The sequence below is a fragment of the Xyrauchen texanus genome, chromosome 33 (genome assembly GCF_025860055.1).
Source record: "Xyrauchen texanus isolate HMW12.3.18 chromosome 33, RBS_HiC_50CHRs, whole genome shotgun sequence".
Classification (NCBI taxonomy): domain Eukaryota; kingdom Metazoa; phylum Chordata; class Actinopteri; order Cypriniformes; family Catostomidae; genus Xyrauchen; species Xyrauchen texanus.
Window position 1 is genome coordinate 21882501 of NC_068308.1, and position 24856 is coordinate 21907356.

The window sequence follows — 24856 nt, forward strand, 5'->3', positions numbered from 1 at the left end:
TAAAAAGGTTAAAAACAGATCAAGATGAAGAGAACAAAAGAATGGAGGAAGAAGAAAGGGACCTACCCCATTCAACTGCCTCATCATCTTATGAAGGAAAAAAGAACAAACAAAAGGAAATATATATTGATATGACTGACATTAACAAAACAAGTTACTTAAAATACACTTTGAAATATCTGGGCTTAAATGTCAAGCTAACGTAACAGCTGGATTTCTGATAAGTTTGTTTCACATGAAAAGTGTCCAATAAACTAATAAATGATACACCTTTGCTAACATCTTAGGAAACTGTAACTACAGAATAACTAACATAGTTCATAAGAGCAGATCAAGTGTGTGTGTCGAGTCTGCATGTGCATGTAGGCCTAAAGACAAAGGAACATTTGGAGTCACTTTAAAAGCTTCCTCCCATTCATGTGGTCTCAATTCTACTTAACAAGCTTAAATCAAAACACACATGAGGAAAGGGCAGCATCTACCAGCAAAACACAGCTTGCTATACACATACACAGCCTTGCCAAGAAAGCAATAACATGAAGAAAAGGATGGAGGGCAGCACAATTCTTTTTTGTTCTATCAGTGAAGTGAATCCTTAGGCATTAGCTTTCTTGTTGGTGTGACTTGAGGGATCAAAAGACATCCAAGTGCATGTGATTAAGGACAAGAAGTGAGACTACTAATCTTAGCATAAGACAAACAAAAGGGTATGATTCACAGATGAAAACAGACACCTGTCACAGTTGTAATTAATACTGACAGAGTTTAAACTTGTTCACCCAAACTATATTTCTGATTAATATTACTATTTCAGAAATATCTGGCCCAAGATCCATACTTAAAATTGCATTTGGTCCCTGTGAGGGTTGCTATCAGAGAGGATAAGACAACAATTGGTACATGGGGAAATGAAGGGAAAATAGTATAAAAAAAGAAAAGAAAAGGAAAACAGACATATCTGAATAAATCAGACATGGGTACAGCAACCAAGCAAGAGCATCAAAATTATGCAACATTTATGTCACAGAATAAATCCAGAAGATATCATCATTATAAATAAGTGGGTGTAGAGTAAAGGGATGCCACAATTGCTTCCATCTTAAACAATGACAGTGCAATTGGATTGAAAGTACTGTAAATCTGGTCAAACCAATACAAAAACAGATTCTCCTTGTACTTGATTCTATTCTTTACTGTATATGTACCCTATCTTCTGATGAACATATCCATTTACATGTGCATTACATGTATTAAGACCTCAATTCCTGTGTTTGTGCAAAGTGGCATTTATGTGTGTCAACATTATGTGTTATTTGAGAAAGTGAAAGGGAATGATTAAAAAGTAATTTTTTTTCTTGGAAAGGTCTACAAAAACTTTTTCCTACTCTCTGAAAGATATCATTGAAATAATTGTCATGAGATATCTCACCAGTCTCTGTGACAGCTCTTGACTCTGTAAACGGCAAACAAAAATGTGTCCGTGGGCTGACGCTTCTAATAGTGTTGTCGTTGCAGTGAATTATTGAAGCTTAATTCCATATTCTGATTAATAATTTGTCAATTGAGGGTGTTATTTCACTACTGTTGTGTTTGACAAACTTGGGGAAAATGTTTATCGCTTTGTATCGGTTTCGGTTTAGTGTTTTGGAAAGAGGGGGCATGGCTTAATCAACAAAATTAGACCAGCTAAAATCGCTTACAGCACCTTTAAATCATTTCCCTAAGCAATTAATTTCGAGTCCTATACGATTTTAGAGCTGAGCACAACTAGACTAGGCATGGAAATTACTGTTTTTAAAATTCCCTGATATTTCGGAAACACTTCACTATAAGGTTACATCCGTTAACATTAGTTAATGCTTTAGGTATCATGAACTAACAATGAACAATATATTTTTACAACATTTATTCATCTTTGTTAATAAAAATCATTGTTAGTTAGTTCAAAGTGCTTCAACTAATATTCAACTTTGGGTTTTCAAAAGGTATTACAAATGGTTGAAATGAACATTAACCAAGAAAAAAACAGAAACGATGTAAAAGTATTGTTCATTGTTAGTTCATGTAAACTAATGTTAACAAATGGAAACTTTTGAAGTGTTACCAATATTTCCAAGTTTTTCAAGACCGTGGGAACCCTAAATTAAGTTTTACTCCATGTACCTGTCCAGAAGTGAGGGGGTTTAAATGGATATAGCCTAAGCTAGTGATCATGCTGTTCTGATAAGCAAGTCTCTGTACGAGTGCAAATATCTGCATCGTAAAGCACTAGCGTGTGTTGTTCAGTCATCAAGAGAGAGCCCTTCATCACTGCGCTTGAAATATGAGCTGATGTCACCACACCGCAGGCCAGTGGACAGATGGTCTTCCTCTTAAAGCACACACACAGATTCAAACAAACACAGTCTCTTTCTTTCAAACACACCTATATGTACCTACACCTGCAAAGACACAAATCCACATGCACACGTGTATACACTCGCGCATGCAAACTGGCATACACAACACCTTATTAAACGAAGACCTTTAGTCGTTTCCAGATGACTTTGTCAAACTAAGATTAGTTCCCTGAGTTCATGGTTGAATTTGTCTTGTTTATGGTCTGGTTCTGGTCAGACCAGACATGGACTCTATTATGTTGCTCTGAATGTTAAGTTTTTCATATAAAATAATGATTCCGGAAAATTCTACACGCATGAATGAAAAGATGCATAAAAGAGTTTCTTTTGAAAGAGTTTCTGTGATTCTGATATTATTTATGCTTGTTCGTTATATGAAATACAAAGAGTCTGCGAACAAGACAGCAATTTCACGACTCCTGGGGTGGTCCTGGAAAACTCATCAATACCTCAATGACACGCACATCAACTTTTCCTTCTCTTTGTTTAGAGCAGTCGATGGAGTGACTAAGAAAAATGGAAAAGGTGGGAGGCCAAGCATGTGACATGGTGGAGAAGAAACCAGAGCAGCTGTATTATTCAATCAAGTGTACATATGTGTGTGTAGCTGTACGGATGATGGTAACATGCTGAAAGTGTTGCTGCAAGTCTTAGAGTGGTGAGTCTTAGAGTGGCCATGTGTTTGACTGCCTATGTAGTGAGTAACCCAGCACAGCTCTGTAAAGGCCCCTGCTGTCAGTTGCTGGGAGAGATTAGCGCTGTAGCACGCACGCGCGCACACACACACGCACGCACGCGCACACACACACACACACACACACACACACACACACGAGAGATTAATTGAAACCAGGAGAGGAAGCTTAGCTTTTGTCCAGGAGTGCATCAATGTATATTAACACGAATACACATGTGTGCACATTTCTGCCTGCCACCAATCAGAGGAGTCTGGGCTACCATCTGCGTACACTTCACCTTGCACTTCCCACCCTTCACTCACTCACTCCCTGCCTCTCATCTAATCTTTTCCGCTTGCTGTTTCTTCTATTCCTCTCATTCTGCTTTGGCTCTGCTGTGAGGGTCTTATCACCCTGTCTGCATTGCACTGGGCCTCTCGGATATGACCACTTCTCCTTTAGCCCTTGTTTAAATGATAAAAGAAAGACGAAGGTACAGGAAATGGACTGCCTGCCTGTTTTGGGTAGCTCTTTGTAGGACTTCAGCATTATAAGTCTGTGGTCAAAGCACATCTGGTCAACACAAGGAATGTGTCTGTGTGTGTGTTTTAGAGTCTTTTTAGTTGCTGAGTGAGTGTGTGTGTTTGAGTGCAGTCCTTACACAATCTTTTGCTGGGGGTCCTCTGGGGCTGAGTGACAGTCATGGGTCTCCAGACTGCAAACCTCCTGAAGGAAGTGAGAAAGAGAGAGAGAATTTACCCAAGTAGACATTCCTGCCACAATTTGCATTATTATAGTATTACTATGCCTATTGCTCTGTATGGATGTGAGGATTGGAGTCCAATCTGTCTGGCAGACTACTCTAAATGGGACAAACACCCCACAGAATCCCTACATGCAGAATTCTGTAGAAACATTCTAACACCTACTAATGCATGCCTGGCCAACTAGGCAGATACCCCCTAATTATACAGATTCAAAAACGATACCTCAAATTCTGGACACTCTGCTAACTGCAACATGAAGCCCTTAAAACCCAGGAGCTGAATCCTAAAACCAGTCCCATTGAAACTCACTAAGCCACTAACAACTAACCAACACCAGTTTCAGACCAGCACTGCTGAACAAAACCAAATCAGAATAAACCAAATCATACAAGAAAGCGAAAATTAATATTTGGACCAATGGGAAAATTTAAGTCAAAACCAAACTATATTGGAATGTTAATCAGGCCCCAAACAAACAGTATAATCGGGCAGAAAATCTCTATACTGTTAGAGATGCAAAGCAGAACCGGATCCTCACCAAATACAGGTTCAGTAATCACAGTCTGGACATAGAATAAGGCAGACACATACAAACATGGCCTCCAAATGAAGAGCGAATCTGTGCTTAATATGAAACTGGTGAGATCGAGAACGAGACACACTTTCTCCTTCAATGTGAAAAATTTACAGAGGTGAGAGAGAAATACTTCGAAAAACTTTCAAACCTCATGCCACAGTTCTCCAGTTCAGCAGAAATTGATTAAATGCAGGTTTTAATGGGGCAATCACGCATCCCCAGAAACCAATCACTGCATTGAGCAACATAAAAAAGGGGTATTAAATGTACCATCTGTCACAATATTTTTATTTTCATAATATCTTGTTAAATGTTTAATTTTATGTATATTTTTATTGTTTTTTTATTTTTATCATTACATGGCACCTTATTTTAATTTGTATTGTTATTTGTTACTGTTTATAATTGTTGTTCTTTTTATTTCTTTGTTTTTGTGATTGTTTAAACACAATCATGCCACTAAAGTATCAACTAAAGTAGATTTTAAATTTAAATTGAAATGAGAGAGAGAGAGAGAGAGAGAGAGAGAGAGAGAGAGAGAGAGAGAGAGCGAGAGAGAAACAGAGAGAGAAAGATGAAGAGCCAGACAGACAGGCACACATTTAATAAACCCATCAGATTTCATGGCCATACAGAGATTACTAAACACTTGACTACAATGCTGAGCTACCTGCTTAAATATTTATCAGTGAGTGAGTGAGTGAGTGAGCGTGAGAGAGAGAGAGAGAGAGAGAGAGAGAGAGAGAGAGAGAGAGAGAGAGAGAGAGAGCCAGAGAGGCTGCCACTGCCCTCTTGTTAGGCCTGCCACCAGGTGGCATCATCCTGGCTCATAACTTGTAGGATTTTGAGAGAGAGAGAGAGAGAGAGAGAGAGAGAGAGCGATAGAAGCTGCATTCACACTGGGCTTTGATTTTACAAATTTTCCACCAAATTGCTGGACAAACCTCTGTGTGAATGCATGCCAGAGCGGCAAATTTTTATCCCGGCACTCGACCCAAGAAACATTGGCGAAATCAATGTCGGGAACATGCCTGTGTGAACGAAAATAGAGCTGATGCCATAAAGGGTATGTGTCATAGTTATGACATAGTTATTGTGTGACTATCTGACAGGGACCTAACTAGCGAAGGAGAAAATTTGTATGCAAAAAAAGAAGATAAAAATGGCTGTGAACTACAGTGATCCCAAAACCAGGGCGCTATTCACCATTCATGCAGACAACAAAATTAACCATTTGCCGTTTGCCATGAAATCTTTTATGAGAAAAAAATGAAAGAGTTGGGCTTTTGAGAGTCAAAGATTATCAGTAAACTTAAGCAGTTGCAGAAATGAGTTCACAACCACAATGCCAGGAATGGCAATGGAAGATTAGGTTGGCAATACATTACATGGGTACATGCACACATTACATGTCAAATAGAGATGTCACTTTTGTCTTTATGGGACATTGTGATGTCACTTTTGTCTTTGTGGGACTGTCCAGGATATTTGTGAATGCAAGCACATAAACAGGAAAGCTCTAGCAGTGTGAATGAAAAATATCCCGCAATGTTGGAATAGTTGTCTTAACAACTTTTCTGAAACATTTTCTGGAATCTCTGTGTATAAGAGGCTAAAAAGAGTGAAACAGACAGAGAAAGAATGGTCAGCCAGATACACAGAGCTTGCTAGTGTACATTTGACAGGTTCAAAAATGTTTTACTCTTGCAGGTTGTATTTTTCAAGCGAAACAGAGAAAATAAACTGTCCTGCTTTTTAAGGCAGCACACATGTGCACGCACGTCCACTTTACGCAGAGCACCACTGATGTGCAATTTTCCATGCGTGAATGTCCAAAGTGGATGTGAACCCGTGCGATCATTTTCTGTCATTACTCATTCCAGGCCAGACAGCCACGGAAATCCAAAGTATTTTGGCAGAATGGCTGAGCCATCTTGCACAAAAAATAAAAATGATGAGGAAAATGGAGAGAGAAAAAAAGAGAAGTTAAAAGTGTCATTCCTTTCATAGTAGGGAGTAGCAGTTGGGTTGTAATGGAGTGAAAGAAGTCTGTAATGATCAAGAGAGAAAGAGAGAGATAGACGAATTGATGGATGACAGAAGCGTTTGATATATAAGGGGGCTGGACAGAAGATGGACAGGATGATGGAGTCATGGAGCGCTGGTGAATTTAAAACTTGTGATAGTCAGGGCAAAGGTGCTGTGAAGAGAGATTGAAAAACAGTGTGTTGGCTCACCTCTCCTGAAAGTGTTTTGAAGGGATAAGTCCGGCACGCAGGCTGCCACTGCCCTCTTGTTTGGCCTGCCACCAGGTGGCATCATCCTGGCTCATAACTTGTAGGATATCTCCTTTACTGAAAGCCAACCCTGCCTCCTTGCAAGGGATTGATTTATCCTCTGCTGGATTATAATCAAAAAGTGTCTTCACAAATATCTAGAGAGCAAAAGAGAGAGAAACAGAGAATTACTTAGGAGAGAAGTAAACAAATGAAAGACTAGAAAAGAAGCAAGGACTGAGAAAATTAGATTGATTCGTTAACAAGAATAAACTAAAATAAAATGAGAGAAGGATGAGAGAGATAATGAAAGAGAGAGAGAGGCTATCAAGTCATTTTATTCAAATCACATCTGTTCCATCTCTCATTCTAATGCATGTCCAAATCAAGGTGCATTTTGTGTAGCAGACAGAGACCTGGCACACAGCGCTGTAGCTCACCCTGACTGGCCAGAAAGGTCAGGTTAATCAGTGCTGGAGTCTGCTTCTCTTACTTTCCAAACACATTTACATTTAGCCTGGAAATGCTGTGTAATTCTCATTAGTGTTTCTCAAAAGAAGAAATATGCTTGGAGGATTGGTGTGATGGAGCAGACAAATATAATAAATAAAATACCAAATTAAATGTAAAAGGGCTATTGAGAGCAAAGAGAGCAAATTTCCCAGAGCACAAAGCACTGGCTTGTGTTGATTTAGAGAGCTGTGTATGCCATATAGAAAATGATGTTACAAGGGAGAATGTTCCCCACAAACACACCAGTACATCCTGAGGGAATGCTTCATCTAGCGGTCTCGCACTCCATTTTTTTAATCCCTCTTACACATGTGTAGCCAATTAGCAGCACTTCAACATATTCATTACACGTGTGGAAAACAGTAAACTATGGTCACTGGATGACACACACACATATGCAGGTTATGACTGAATTCAAAACTGAAACATATTTAAACCATTACAGAACAGTAACAGACCAGTGCATCATTTATACAGCCCTCATTTACATCACAACTCTCAGACAGGCGTCTCAGATGTCTAACTTGGCAAAAATTTTAGGCGCACTATTGCCCTATGAGTTATCTTGTTTTGGCTTACACTTACAGTAAGGCAGCGTTGCATGTATATTAAGTGGATAGGGCAATCCCAAAAGGCATGCGAAAGGTTTACATGAAAATGTCAATTCTAAATGTATTTTATTTAGTGCTGTCAGTCGATTAAAATTTAATCACGATTAATCACATTTATTTTTTTATATATAGTTAATTGCGATTAACTTTAAAGTTAAAAAAAGTTCTGAAATTTGACTACATTAGTGCTGTCAGTCGATAATTTTTTCTTAGGGGGATTAATCGCATAATTTTTCAATAGCAGATTTTGAAAGTGGTGAAATTTTACTCTATATTTATTTATTTTCCTATTAAAATGTATTTATTTTCTTAGGAAAGAAAACAAAACAACATGTAAAAATAATGTTTAATTAACATTTTCCAAAATAAGTCTTCCACAATGTAAAGATAGAAATGCACTAAATATAACCAATTTAATTAACATTAAATGTTTCGCTCTAAGTGTGAGGTTGACTAATTGAAAGAACTAGTACCACCATAGGTTGCATATTCATTGCAATGGGCAATAAATCTTTTAATTCTCATCCTCCACAATGTTAATCAGCCAGCACTGTGGCTGCCTGTGGCTAAATACATTGCTACAGCAATTATAAGCCATGTTCATGATTCACGTGCTGGTTTATGTTTTATTAATGGAAAATGTTCCGTTTAAACTTTTAAAATTAATTGTAAATTGTGTAATTTATTTAGTGATGAAAAATATAGATACAAACGAAGTATTGAATAAAAAATTCACCGTTTTACACAATATTTGGTTGTGCTATGAATGTTTTGTGCTTATAAGAGTATAAAGTCATTAGCTTAGCAACATCAAATTCTAACACCAAATTCTACTGAAATCATCAGTGAGAGTTAGAGCATGTTAGACAAGTCTCGGGGGAAGAGACTGTTCACAGATATCTGTATTTGTAGAGCATTTTAAATCAGTCACTAATAAGGTTCCAATATGGTTAGGATGCCTTCATAGAAGCTAGTTGCCTGTATAGGTAATCGACAGTGAGGCAGCTTACTAGGCTGTTTGACAGATGAAAACCACGTCAATGTCCATGGTTTGTGGACACAGTCTACAACTGTCACAGAGACCAGTGAGATATCTCAGGACACTTATTTAAATAATATCTTTAAGGGAGTAGGACTTTTTTTTGCATACTTTTCCAAATCGCTTACAGCACCCTTAAAGATGGATGGGAACTAAATCTCATCTATGAAGCCAGCAGCCTGTGGTACACATTCAGAGAAAACTCCCCCACAAACGGAGTAGAAAATCCCATATCATCTCTCTCTTTCTCTTTAGCTGTTTGTCATGTCTGATCAGTAGAAGTGAGGATGAATCGTACCTTGGGCTCCTTTGGTGCCTCCTCTTTGATACCTGGGACCACTTTAAAAGTGATGGCACCCTGTGATTGGGACTGGAAACAGAAACAAAAAGACACAAATTAACATTTGTGTAGCTCATAGTTAAAGTCAACATGAAGTCAAAATTGAACTCAGTTACTTTCTAAATAATGTCCCTGGTCTTGTTGTGCATGATTCATCAGTGCATGTTATTCATTTGTCTTCATAATCTTTCATCAAAATGTAATGACTTTCTCCACCTTTGTAATTACTTTTCATTAATGCTGACATAAACCAAGCCTGCCAGAGCAATGAAAAATAATATTAAGCAATATTAACATCATAGCCTGACATGTTTCACCCTCTAACAATTCAATCCTGATTAATTAAAGCTAGTCATATCCAACAATATTTTCAGTCTTTAAAGACTTCTCACAGACACGCACACCTACCAGGATGCGGATTATTTCTTCAGGTTTTTTGTCATCCACAGGGATGCCGTTGACCTCTTTCAGCTCATCTCCAACATGTATCAGCCCTATTATGCAACAGAGAGGAACAGAAGTTAACAACAGTGAAGGAAAGGTTAAGTGAGTGGAAATTGAAGAGAAATGTCACCCCACATACAACTGTTGATTCAGTGTAATAAACCATATTTGGCTTTGTGTAAACAAACTTAACATGTGGCTGCTGTTTGAAGTTGCCACACATTTTTGTATAGAGGGGAGAGTCAGCACTCACCACTTCTATCTGCGGCGCCACCACTCATTATGCGTGCCACTATGATCGCTCCTGTTTGCTCATCCTTCTTTATGGTGGCACCCTATGACAGGCAGGTGCACACACACACACACACACACACACACACACACACACACACACACACACACACACACACACACACACACACACACACACACACACACACACACACACACACACACACACACACACACACACACAGAGAGAGAGAGAGCGCGAGAGAGTCAACAATTATATATGCTTAAAGAAAACATGAGTGACCACATTTTCATACATATAATTGTCCGATTAGGGCTTAGGGCACGGCGATTAAATCAGAATTATCAATTTTTTACCTTGATATTGTAATTGTGACTATTAGTGTAGATTAATAGATATTACATTAAATACTTATTAGTTCAACTTCATGCCATGCTCTTTATGTACTGTAGGCTACATATCCAAAACAAGATGAGAACTGTTATCTCATTGAAGTTACTTTATTAATTCAATAACTTCAAATTGGCCCACTTATTAGCATGACAATAAGAAACTGTTTTTCTATTTTTTTATAATTGTAAACAGAAAATTGAGCAATGCCATATACTGTACAAGGACTCTTCCATTATACTAACTGAAGAGGCCACACACTGCATGTTTACACTGTTTGAGCCTGACAGTTCAGCACTGACCCTCACACCGGGTGCTGTACTCTTGCTTCATTCTAAATGTATACACTGCACAATAAATCAGTTATTTACATTGTCTCTACGCCTTGTTGATTATAATGAGTGTTTTAGCTTTGTCTTGTTGCTTATCTGCAAATTACCACCGAACATTGCAAGTGAGCTGCAAAACATAAAACTAATCCAAAATAATTCCAAAATAAGTACCAACTGTGCTTTTTGCTTTTGTTCTAACTTCTTTGATGATGTTTCTTCAGCAAAAATGTTCTTGTGCCACCGCGATCAGAGGCGAAACCAAGCAAGCATCTGGGCATTAGACTTTAAAACTTGCGCATTACGGCTGTCATTACTAATAGGACTATCGACTAATTTTAAATAGACAGTTTCATTGCTCAACAGACATGTCTGGAATTGGTTAGAATTTCCAACCTCTGCAAAACTCTGACGCAACAGGAGTAGACTTAAATTGTAATGAGCGATAGAGAGAGACAAACAGACCCAAATGCAGAGGAACAGTTCAAAGGATTTATTTACAATAAATAAGAATAGTCAATGTGGATATCAAGGATAAATTAGTGTTGAAGCTTAGCTGACAAGCAGCAAACTAGAAAGCATCCACACTCCCGACACATGGGCAGAGACAAAGTATCCACCGTGGAAGATGCTCTGACATGCAGCAAACTGGAAGGCAACCACACACCTGACTCGCAGGCAGAGGTGGGCAACCAACAGATACACAAGACAGGACCAACTAGCAGAGAGAGTGAGGCAAGTTAATTCACATCAAACAGCTTACTATAATGAAGCACATTCAGTCAGCACTGAACAAAACAGCTGAAAGTTGGCATGATCAGCGTTCTCATGGATACAATCAGGGTTCCTATGAAAATGCTGATTCCATGTGCCAGGGGCACCTGAAACACATGAGGGCTAAAACATCAACACACTTGGAACAAAACAAACAGAACATGGAGTATGAGAACTGAAAAAAAATGCACCTTTATTTTGACACTCTAAAACCAGCCACATACATATGCATTTCCATCAGGAAAGGCAGAAACTTTATGATATTCATCTCGCTTTATAAGCAATAAATATGCTTGTCATGTGGAACACGGGTGTGTGAGGAGTGATTGAAGCCTGAAGTTGCGTTCGCATCAACCGGTCTTCCCTCAGAATGTGAGATCCGGTGACAGAAGTGCAGAGCGTCTTACATGTACGATTAAATCGTGCTACCCTCGATATTGTGGTGCATATGACCCATTTGAATTCTACATGAGAATTGAGAACAGCTAGACAGCCCCAACATTCTGAACAATACTGACAATGGAAAGAGAAAAAACCTGCCCTGCACCAACATCAATTACAAAACTTTTCGCATCTTCACATCAACACCCATGTGAGGAAGAAATGAGCTGCTTCCCCAAGTGGAGGCGTTTAAGTCACTCTGGGTCATGTTCACGAGTGAGGGTAAACTGGAGCATGAGATTGATCGCAGCGGCATCAGTAATGCAGCTGTTGTACCAGACCGTAGTGGTGAAGAGGGAGCGGAGTCTGCAGACGAAGCTTTCAATTTACCACTTGATCTACACAGCCTGGCCATAATATTTTTGCTGTTTGGATTCAAATAAGCAGATTTAATACGAGGTTATGATTGGATCATTATTGCAGTGATTAATATTTTCAGCTGGCAACAATTATTTGAATCCTAACTGAATAAGCTTCTCATTTCTTAAACAACTATGTCGGACGACGTATCCGGTGGTCGTGGAAAAGATGTTACTGTGTTTCAGAAGGGGCAAATTATTGGCCTGCATCAAGCAAAGAAACAACTAAGAAGATTGCTGAAATCACTGGAATTGGGTTAAGAACTGTCCAACGCATTATTAAAACCTGGAAGGATAGTTGTGAACCATCATCTTCGCGAAATAAACGTGATCGTAAAAAATCTTGAATGATTGTGATTCAAGCATTTCCATGCACACAATGTGACAATAACTTACAGGATTGGGACTAAACCGCAACATGGCCATAAGAAAGCCATTCTTAGAAAAATTACTTAAAATTTCTAAATTAAGATTGGACTGTGGTGCAATGGAAAAAGGACATGTGGTCTGATTAATCTAGATTTACCTTATTCCAAAGTGATGGGCACGGCGGAGTAAGAAGGGAAGTGCACGAATGACCAGATTATCCCCTCAATTAATTTTTTTCCCTGATGGCACATGCATATTCCAGGTTAACAATGCCAAGATTAATTGTGTTCAAATTGAGTGGTTCAGGGAGCTTGAAGAATTGACCACCACAGAGCACTGACCTTAACCCCATTGAAAGTTTTCGCCTTGCTAGGAAGGTGTATGTGAGAAGAGACCCCGAGGCAGACCCAGAACACATTGGAGAGATTATATCTCTCTGCTGGCCAGGGAATGCATTGGGATCCCCCAGGAAGAGATGGAGGATGTGGCCGAGGAAAAGGACGTATGGGCTGTCCTGCTGAGTCTGCTGCCACCGCGATCCAGATAAGCGGAAGAAAATGGTTGGCTGGACATCAACACCCTTACTAACATTTATCACAGTAAACTGTAACAGAATTTTTCCTAACTGTGGAAGTGGTGGCCAAGAAAAAACACAGATAGCACTAGAGATGTCCCGATCAGCTTTTTTGGCCCCGATCCCGATATTTAAATATTAAATATCTTCCGATAGTGCTGAAATGATTAGTCAATGTTATAGACAACAAAAAATTGTAGACATAAATGTTCATTGTCAAATAGACGTTTGATTTAATTGAACATAAAATGAGATTATTTGAAACTCTAATGATGACGCACGAGAGCATCACTGCAGCTCGCGCCTGACTGATGAGAGGCAGATTTACACAGCTCACTGTCCAGATGCACTCTAAACTTTCCAAACAACTTCAGGTGATGTACATCACAAAGTACAAGGGAATTATACAAAAATACCAAATAAGTAAATACAAAAGCACTCTCGTTGTGGAATAAGTGGAGTCAGAGATCTTTAAAGGAAACAACCTATTAAATGCAGTTATATTTAATGCGTTATAGCTTTATTAAATTTCAAATAATACGGAAGCAGATCATGTAATTAACTCTGAAACTGGCATTTCTCTGTGCAGTCAGCGCATCTTCTATGAGTTGCGCGAATGTCCCAATCTAAGGGGGAGACAATGAAACTGCACCCGGGTGATGCACACACTGTTGCGGGGATGCTCATCCCACAATCCTGCATGCTTGAAGCAGCTACAGTAGATTATAATCTTATGGCTTGTGACTTATTGAATCATAATAAGTCACAGTGTATTTCTTATATAATTGGCAATATGCAGCTTTATTAATAAGAGAGAGTTTGTTTTTTTTGTGAGCTAAAGATGGATTGAAGTGAGCAAAAAGGTGAGAGAGGTAGTCTTCGGGGTGAAGACTACCTCTCTCACCTTTATACACTGCAACAAAATGCATTTTTGATTTGATTTGGTTTTGGCTTGTTTTCCAATAAAAAGATCTAAAGCTCATTTTAAACAATTTACATTTACTTAAGCAGCAATACTGCAGAAGAAAAAAATGTTATTTGAGAATGTTGAATATAATATTAAAAATACAAATATTTTAAAAGCAGCAGCATATAAGATATTTAGACTTGCTTTTAGAGAATAGATCTTGAATATAAGTATATTTTGTCTTTACTGCACTCGCAGAAGTAAAAAATACACGTATATACAAAATACACATATTTAAGATACATCTTCTTAAAGCAAGTCTAAATATCTTATATGTTGCTTCTCAAGTAAATTGATTTTTTTTAAGGATTTTTAGACCATTTTAAATGGAAAACAAGACAAAAACACTTGAAAACAATATGTTTTTTTGCAGTGAATTTCTTTACTGAATTAAATTTAATAAAAACTATTTTTCCCTTTAATTCAGTGAATGTCATTTAGAGGTATATTTAAAAGAAGATTTTGTCCTCTTTATTGTTAGTAAGCACATTTAATACAGCTGGGCACAAGCTGAATAATCTGTTAAGAGCTAAAGATTAATCATTGATATAATCGCAGAATAGTCGAATTATCGTTCTAATAATCGTTAGATTAATAGATTATCAAAAGAATTGTTAGTTGCAGCCCTATCTGCCGATACAGAGTCCCGATCCGATACTTGTATTTGCCTAGATAATAGAACAGCAGACTGTTTCTCTGTTTGTTTACAAGAATAACCAAGTAAACAAAGTAACTAAAAGATGTCTTAAGCTTAATGCAGCTAGCATTTTTATAAAACTCACATACAAAATCTATTTCTACTTGTAAGGTAGAATGATGATTGGTGTAATAGCTTATTTTAACTTTAATATTCAGGTACAAAATAAATTTCAAATCTAATGAGTTCTGTATGGATGAATATAATCTTACATACACTTTGTGTAAAAATCTTGACTTGAAGAATCACAACAAAAAAATGAATTCAATAAAAACAAATTAAAAGTTTCGGTGTGTGAAACGTAGTGTCGAGATGGCAAGGCATAGCGTGGATCCAAAAGCTCCAAAAGACGGCAAAAACCTGCATTCTCTACCACAGAGATGGGTTGGTTGTCCAAAGCTATGAATTCAACCACTTTCTCTATAATCTTTTTGGCCTTTTCGCTCTCTTGGGATATTTTTCCTTCCTTTTAAAAGTTTTGTCCAGTGTTTATTGTTTCGGCGCAGCAGCCTTTTCCTGTGTTGTTTTAATGAACTCGCCATATTCCGTTGCATGCTTAGTTTTAAGATGTCGTATCAAATTTGTCATATTGAACACATCTCTATTGCTTCTGCCTTGCGAAACGATCGGATTGCAGATATTGGAAGTGGGGGTTGGACAGTTTTCGCTTTCTTGTTTAAAATATTTCCATACAGCTGACGTTTCAGCCACGGGGTTACTAATTCTAAGTTATTTGTCAGTTTACACTCTGCAGCAAATTCTGCTCAGCTGACGTAAATGATCGGAGTAAGGTGATCGGGCTGTCTGTCGATCCCCGATCAGTTAAAAAATGCCCATATCGGCTCCCATCTGATACTTGCGATCGGGATCAGGACATCCCTAGATAGCACATACTCTTCTGTCGGAAGCAAGTCGTAGGTATGCAAGTATTTTGGATTGAAAGACTTGGTTGACTGTTGTAGAGATGACAAAACAGTGTCATCTGTGTCACCTTCCACAAAGCAATGAGCTGCCATCAAACTACTGATTTATTCAATAACTGAGGTACCTTATTTTGTTGTGGATGTCCCATTGTGGATACACAGAGAGCTCAATAAAATAATAAAATAATATTTTGGTTGCTTTTGTAATATAATAAATTTAAGTTATTGTTTAAAATAGGCACATCATTTCATAATATCTATCGTAGGCCCCTGGATTGAAATCACACCGTTGTAGACTTCAAGCTACAGGCAAACATTGGATTGCTGGCTAAGAAAATCAATGTAAGAACGTATAGTGATGAAACTTGCGATTTACACCCCTAACTATTACCACAGTCAACTACAAAGACAGTAATGATAAAACCAAAGCTATTCATGCCACTGGTGTGCCAACAATATGCCACGCCTGTGTGTCATCCCCCTGCCATACATTCTCAAATACTACTGTAAAGGAGAAACATTTGGCCAGATGGTCACCGCACACACAAACACAGTGAAATTAGACAGCAAGATTATTAACAGGGCGCAGAGCCATTAACACACACAGACATTTCAGACATTCTACACTTTATTCTGCCTTTCTTTCTACCTATGATGCATCAGTGTCACTGTTATCATTTCTAAAGTATTCATGACAGTGGATTAAGGTGTGTAGATGTTCCTCCATTAGAGTGAAAAAACTTTTCTTGGATGAGTGTGTATGTTTAAAAAAAAATATTTTAGGTGTCTAACGGAGGTGAAAAACTGACCTCGAAAAAAGTGAAACACACATGCTCCTTTTCTATCTGCACTACCTCAGTAAGACCAATAACATGCTGTCAAACGCATTTTGTTGACCTGGTCGCCTGTAATGAATTTGCAATGCCATGGCTAATATATTAGCTCAAGGTAATCCTCTGATGTGTTTAACACAGGTTCTATGATGAAAAGTGCCGCCCTTGTTGCCGCTCCCTTCAGAAATCTTTGACTGTTTCCTGTTGTTCACATAATTAAACAACTTTGATGACCTGGAAGGACAAGAAGGCAACTGATCCATAGTTTTAGGAGGTTAAAGAAAATAATGATGAGCTCAGCTGTCACAGCTCAATATGAGCTAAAATAGTACTATTAATGACACACGTGAGAGCAGAAAGTGAATTAGACCACAGCTGTATCATTTAATTTAGCAAAATGTAATAAAGTGAATGGTAGGAGCTGCCCAAAAAGACCTCTTTTTAATCAAAACATCAATGCTTTCAAAGACTATCGCTGAAGGTTGTCCAGTTTAATTGAGTGTGAAAGGTGTCTTTCAGTGTGTTGGAACAAATCACCACACATGGTTATTATTCATATCATTACATCATTACACACTTAACACTCTGTTAGACTGGCTCACTGTGCAAAGGACACAAAGTCTTGTACAAACATGCTGCTTTCATAAACGCATTTTCATAAAAACTTTAGCCACTAAACCACATTGCATTTTTTCCTTTGTACATTCTTTTGCTCTGAGTCTCAGAGACTCTTTGTAACTCTACTAAGATATAAACATTTGGGACAGGGGTCCATATCCGGTATTCCAGATATACGTGGACCTGAAAACTGTTGCTATTGTAAGAACATATAAAGGCCATCAGAGTAACAAACAACTGAGGAAAAACATAAAAATGAGTGAAATCTGTACTGTCAGATGTGTTGCATCTAAGTTCTCTGTTGCAAGTAAGTTCTCTTTCATTTCACTCTTGGTGTGAACAGGCCTTTAGAATGACCGCATTTGCATCTCACTCCATGTTTGACATTGAACAAGGTCTGAAGCAAGACTCTCTCTGACTGCTGATGGTCAGGTTTCATCTTAGCAGTTATAACCATCCAGCACATGCGTTCATTATCCAGCAGCAGGTCTCGGACATGATAGACGTTCTCCAATCACATCTATTGATGAGGGAGCCATGCTATGCAAGGCTGACTAACTAAATTCATCACGTAGGCCCAATTTACCCTCAGAAACTCCACCTCTGTGAGTCATCCTCGTAATCACACTCACACGATCATCAAGAGTTAAACCTCATTCTAGTTAGGTCATTAAAATAGGCACCCGGAGGAAATGAGGCAATTCTTTGATTAAGCATTTTTCAAGGTTTTCTTATTTCCTCTTGTTGCTGAGGTCTGTCTACCCATTAAGAGATGCTCTAAAAATAGACTTTATTGAAAAGAGCAAGATCCCCAAAATGAGAGGGAGGGAAATAAAGAGAAAAAAAATAGATAAATATAAAGAAAGCAGAAACTGAGGGACCGAGAGGGAGGAAAAATTAAACAAGCTAAAATCAGTGGCCACGGCTCCTTAAATTACTCATCAGTAACGTGACCCAAGGCTGCCAGTTGTGGAGGTGATCAGCTCCATATGCGGAGACTCTAAAGCATAAATGCATATGACTGTTATTATAAGGCTGGCCAAAAGTGGATAGCTTAATCTGTGTGGAGCTCAGAGCGCCAGCCTGCTGCCTTTTTAAAGAGACAGTTCATTCTCCCTGATTGACAGAAGCAAACATCAAGCACACATCACTGCCGCTCTTGACTGTGTGATGACAACAACTCCTCACGTGTACTCTCATTCTCACGGCAACAGAATTACAGTGAGAACAATGCCGTATTGACAATCTACTAGGAAAGGTAATTAAACAAAATTGATTTTGTGTGTTTGTGCTAAGGGTGGGAATCAAAAGGAACCTTTTTCAACTTTAAATATGATGAATATTTGAAAACCCGTTGTCTATTTAAGTCATATGGTGTAACCAACATGCAGGTAGCCAAATTGTTGTCATATGTACCCCCAAAAATAAACGATTTTGCCATATCATTAAATATTAATATTTAGATTTTTTTTTTTATGAAAATGCACATTTTGTTAAGGTAATTTTTAACCTGGAGAAAACTTGTTCATATTCTTGACTCAAAAATTCATGATTTTTATAAAAAATATATTCCGGCAGCCAAAAGTTTGGAATAATGTACAGATTTTGCTCTTATGGAAAGAAATGGGTACTTTTATGCACCAAAGTGGCATTCAACCGATCACAATGTATAGTCAGAACATTAATAACATGAAAAATTACTATTACAATTTGAATAAAATGTTCAGAACTTCTTAAACTACTTCAAAGTGTTCTCATCAAAAAATCCTCCACGTGCAGCAATGACAGCTTTGCAGATTCTTGGCATTCTAGCTGTCAGTTTGTCCAGATACTCAGGTGACATTTCACCCCACACTTCCTGTAGCACTTGTTGGGTGCTTCTCACACACCTTACATTCTAGCTGATCCCACAAAAGCTCAATGGGGTTAAGATCCATAACACTCTTTTCCAATAATCCGTTGTCCTATGTCTGTGTTTCTTGGCCCACTCCAAGCTTTTCTTTTTGTTTTTCTGTTTCAAAAGTGGCTTTTTCTTTGCAATTCTTTCCATAAGGTCTGGAGCCCTGAGTCTTCTCTTTACTGTAGTACATGAAACTGGTGTTGAGCAGGTAGAATTTAATGAAGCTGTCAGCTGAGGACATGTAAGCCATCAATTTCTCAAACTAGAGTCTCTGATGTACTTTTCCTCTTGTTTAGTTGAACATCTGGTCTTCCACATCTCTTTCTGTCCAGTTGTGCTTTGTCTTTGAAGACTGCATTGTACACCTTTTGTATGTAATCTTCAGTTTTTTGGCAAGTTCAAGCATAGTATAGCCTTCATTCCTCAAAACAATGATTGACTGACGAGTTTCTAGAGAAAGGCATTTCTTTTTTGCCATTTTTGACCTAATATTGACCTTGAGACATACCAGAATATTGCATACAGTGGCAACTCAAAAACAAACAGAAAGACGATGTTAAGCTTCATTCAACTAAACAAATAGCTTTCAACTGTGTTTGATATAATGGCAATTGATTTTCTAGAACCAAATTATCAATTTAGCATGATTACTCAAGAATAAGGTGTTGGAGTGATGGCTGCTGGAAAAAGGTCTAAATTTGAAAAAAAAAAAAAGAAATATTTTTCAAATAGTGATGTGCTGTTTTTTACATCAGTAATGTCCCGACTATACATTGTGATCGGCTGAATGCCACTTTGGTGAATTAAAGTACCAATTTCCTTCCAAACAGTGTATTTTTCACCTTAAACTTGACTTGCACACACACTATATTTAAGGAGCAAGGAAAATATGTTAATACCTTTTACTTGATTACACCACATGACAATTTATATATTTTTTTTTTTATAAAAGGCTATAAATGTTTTGTTCAAACATATGCAAAACCAACATGAACTCAAAAATTACAATTCTATTAACTTAATACATGCATTTTAAACAAATATTTGAAAAGATTTGTCAATGACCCACTAATGTTCTTAGCTTGCTCTGAGTTTGCATTTTGGTCAAATAGAAATTGGGTGTTTGTTGACCTGTTATAAGTTTTGTCTTCTCACACACTTGCTCACTCTCCCTCCAAAAGCATCAAGGAGAAAGATTAGATGAAACAATAATTCTTAGCGTTAGAATGTAGATACACTTTTTGCAATATTTTAGTCATAATAATGTAAGTATTATTTTCCCCCCACACCTCTTGTTTGTGTTTATGTATAAGCAAACACACTCTGACATCACACCATAACAACGTTTTGTTGTTATCAAGGCAAGAATTTCAGGTTCAAATCACTTCAGCAAAACGTAGAAGTTCTAGCCATCAAGACAGACCTGAAAAAAACAACAAATACAAAGACCTAGGCCGAGACAGAGCAGCTGATTGACTCAAGTCATTTAAACTTGTACAAAAACATAAACAACGATTCACACACACACACACTTCAAGCTGCCACTTGAATTAACACAAATTACTGAGAAACACATGGCTGCATTCACCCTTGCAGATGTGGAGGTGAAGAAAGCAGGAGTAATAGACAGCAAAAAAACAACAAAATTCAGCAAAGCCATTAAAACACAATTAGCTGCAATTATCATAACTCTGATTTATGCCACCTGTGAGAATATCAGGAGGCAGAAGATACGCATTAAACAGGGTTATTAGAACTTCCTATTATAAACATACACATTCATGTACAAATACACTGTGAGACTCAAAACAAACACACAAAGTGTGTAATGTTCCACTTCCCACTCCGTATACTGATGTGCCATGAAGTGCTTCTACTGTGCTATAGTGACCCTTTCATGACCTGCTCAGTAAATGTAAATTACACACACATTAATGCTAAAAATGTTGCTTTAACCCTGCTGCCTTATTGTTCCATCATTAACAGGTATTATGTTGAAAAAGTAAAATTGGGTCTCATTAGGATAATAATAGCTGAGGAATTCCAGGGCATGTGCTGAAAATGAGACAGGCCTGAGATGAATGGAAATAAATAAGAATGACAAAGGTAAATGGGAATAGGTGGAGTTAAATTGGGAATAACTGGAAGAGGGAAGTCGAGGTCTGGGATAAAATGCTGGATACTATCGTTCATGTCTCCTGCAGAATGACCCTTAAGGCTAGACATGGCCATTATACATTTTATAAGAAAACACTCTTATACTGTGTCCTAACAGCAGCGATGTGAGTTTCCAGCATCAATTAATTTTTTGGTACACACTAAAACCAAAATATACAAAGCAATAAAATTACAGCGGAACATATTCCGGCTGGGATTTTGGACCAATGAGATTTTGCAGTGTGTGGAGCTAGCCAGCGTGACAACAAAAATACAAACCAAACAACAAATGACAAAATTCTGTGTCAGATACAATGATGGCACAGATCGGTGTAGTTGTGTGTGTGGGTGTCTATATATACACATGCATCAGAGGTTGAAGTTTTTGATATATGTAGGGAAAGTGTATAGGTTTATGCATAACATGAATATAAAAGCCTTATAACTAGGGGGGGTTTATACTGTCTGTGGTTTCACACAGTATGCTATAAGGCTGCCTTTTAAGAGCAGCCTGTGTTCACTTTTATTATCCTTCCAAGAAAACAGTCCTTGCAGAAGTTGCATCTTATTCGTTCAGCTACATGAGGACATTCCTTTCCAAGGCAAGCAGAGAGCTCACTGCACAAAGAGCACTGTGTGTGTGTTAATGTTTGCACTCGTGTATCTCCCAGTCCTCTCAGAAACAGGATATAGTGTCAAAGAAACACAGAAAGATGGATATTTGGGAAAACCAGAGAATACTATGTAGAGGAAGGAATGTAAGATTAGAAAAACAGCAAGAGGTGAGGAGAGAGACCTGAACCCCACAATTATATAATGACCAGTAATAAATTCCCTCAAAATGTGCATGCCCGCATTTAGAATATTCTTATAAAAATAGTAAAACTGAAATGATCTATTTAAAATGAAAAGAGCATGAAATGGATTAGTAAAGCAACACATCTGTCTTAGTTCCTTACTAAAAAAATATATACACTGGCGGCCAAAAGTTTGGAATAATGTACAATGTTGGTCCTTTAATTCACCAAAGTTGCATTCAACTGATCACAAATTGTAGTCGGGACATTACTGATGTAAAAAACAGCACCATCACTATTTGAAAAAAGTAATTTTTAATCAAATCTAGACAGGCCCCATTTCCAGCAGCCATCACTCCAACACCTTATCCTTGAGTAATCATGCTAAATTGATCATTTGGTTCTAGAAAATCAATTGCCATTATATCAAACACAGTTGAAAGCTATTTGGGTCATTGAATGAAGCTTAACATCGTCTTTCTGTTTGTTTTTGAGTTGCTACTGTATGCAATAGTCTGGTATGTCTCAAGGTCCATATTAGGTCAAAAATAGCGAAAAAGAAATGCCTTTCTCTAGAAACTCGTCAGTCAATCAATGTTTTGAGGAATGAAGGCTATACAATGCTTGAACTTGCCAAAAAACTGAAGATTACATACAAAAGGTGTACACTACAGTCTTCAAAGACATTTACATTTATGCATTTGGCAGACGCTTTTATCCAAAGCGACTTACAGTGCACTTATTACAGGGACAATCCCTCCAGAGCAACCTGGAGTTAAGTGCCTTGCTCAAGAACCTTCTGGTCAGTAACCCTGAGCCTCAACCACTGAGCCACCACTGCTCCAAAGACAAAGCACAACTGGACAGAAAGAGATGTGGAAGGCCAGATGTTCAACTAAACAAGAGGATAAGTACATCAGAGACTCTAGTTTGAGAAATAGACACCTTACATGCCCTCTGCTGACAGCTTCATTAAATTCTACCTGCTAAACACCAGTTTTATGTACAACAGTAAAGAGAAGACTCAGGGGAGCAGGCCTTATGGGAAGAACTGCAAAGAAAAAGCCACTTTTGAAACAGAAAAACCAAAAGAAATGGTTAGAGTGGGCAAAGAAAGTCAGACATTGGACAACAGATAATTGGAAAAGAGAGTGTTATGGATCTTAACCCCATTGAGCTTTTGTGGGATCAGCTAGACTGTAAAGTGTGTGAGCAGCACCCGACAAGTGCTACAGGAAGTGTGGGGTGAAATTTCACCTGAGTATCTGGACAAACTGACAGCTAGAATGCCAAGGATCTGTAAAGCTGTCATTGCTGCACGGGGAAGATTTTTTGATGAGAACACTTTGAAGTTGTTCTGAAATTTTTTTCAAATTGTAATAGTAATTTCTCATGTTATTATTGTCCTGACTATACATTGTGATCAGTTGAATGCCACTTTAGTTAATAAAAGTACCAATTTCTTTCCATAAGAGCAAAATCTGTACATTATTCCAAAATGTTGCCTACCAGTGTGTGTGTATATGGGATTTTCACAGTCTCTGGAGTATATATATATATATATATATATATACTCCAGAGACTGTGAAAATCTCAGTAGATACAGTAATGTTAAAACCAGCCCATCTTGCACCAACAATCATGTCACAGTCAAAAATCACATTTTTCTCCCAATTCTAATGGTTGACATGAACATTAACTGAAGCTCTTGACCCTTATCTGCCTGATTGTATGCATGGCACTGCTGCCACATGATTGATTGATTAAATAATCACATGAATAATTAGGTGTACAGGTGTTCCTAATAAAGTGAGAGTTTATTATACTCTATATTTACTCAAGAATAACTAAAAACATTGAAAACAGAAAATCAGTTGACAAGGCTATTGTTAGATTTTTTTAACTGATACAAGGTGGATCTAATACTCTGTTAAGCCACCACAACGATAAAAAAAAAATTGCCCGATCAATATATCTGTCTATCGCTAATATAAATAGAAGATAACCCGGGAGTAGTGTTGTCAAAAATACCGGTACCAAGTCGGTACTCAAACAAAAGAAAATTTACGATACCAGAATTTCTGAAGGTAACGGACTACAGAGTACCGGGTCTACCCGGTTCTCAGTCAGAGTCGGGAACTTTCGAACACTCACAACAAGCAAAAGATGACGACAAGGAAAGTAGCTGCTGCTGCAGAGTCTAAACTTAATCTTGTCGAAAAGAAAAGTGGAAAAAAAACAGGTTTTGGAAATTCTTTGGATTTGAGGCTGATGAAAAGGGAAACATCGTAGATCAGCAAAAACCTATTTGTAAACGCTGCTTTCACAATTTTCTGACGAAAGGAGGAAACACATCAAACTTAATAAAGCACCTGAAAGACAGACACCCGGATTTATACAAGCAACTAAAGCAGGTGAGTTTAAAAGCATATTATCATTTACATTAGGGCTGAAACGTTTAGTCGACATTATCGACAATGGCGAAAAAAAAAAAATTGGTGAGAACATTTTCCGTTGTATAATAGTCGTTTGATCTCATTTAACGTAACATGAAAACACATTAACCTGTGATGAAGCATGAGATCAGCACTGCAGTTCATGCCTGATGGAGAAGAATTACACTGATCAGTCCAGATGCACTCTAAACTTTCACAGCTTCATCTTATGTAAATCCCAAAGTATTAGGGGAATTATAAAAAATAAAAAATAAAATAAATTCAGAAGCACTCTCGTTGTGGAATAAGCGGAACTGGAGCGTCGTTATATCCTGGCGTTATATCTTAAATGCAGTTATTTTAATGTGTTATAGCTTTATTAAATTTCAAATAATAC

At 37.7% G+C, this 24856-nt stretch overlaps 1 protein-coding gene across 2 annotated transcripts in view; it reads right to left on the reverse strand.

Moving 5' to 3' along the window:
- The window catches only part of LOC127627031 (MAGUK p55 subfamily member 7), a 175348-nt gene that overhangs the window by 39593 nt on the left and 110899 nt on the right, over nt 1-24856 (reverse strand). For both annotated transcript variants that reach the window (XM_052103232.1, XM_052103231.1), the window contains 5 exons: nt 9897-9978; nt 9608-9693; nt 9158-9229; nt 6658-6854; nt 3738-3802 (listed from right to left, as the gene is read on the reverse strand). In XM_052103232.1, the coding sequence (XP_051959192.1) occupies nt 3738-3802; nt 6658-6854; nt 9158-9229; nt 9608-9693; nt 9897-9978 (502 nt within the window). The remainder of the gene's footprint in view (nt 1-3737; nt 3803-6657; nt 6855-9157; nt 9230-9607; nt 9694-9896; nt 9979-24856) is intronic.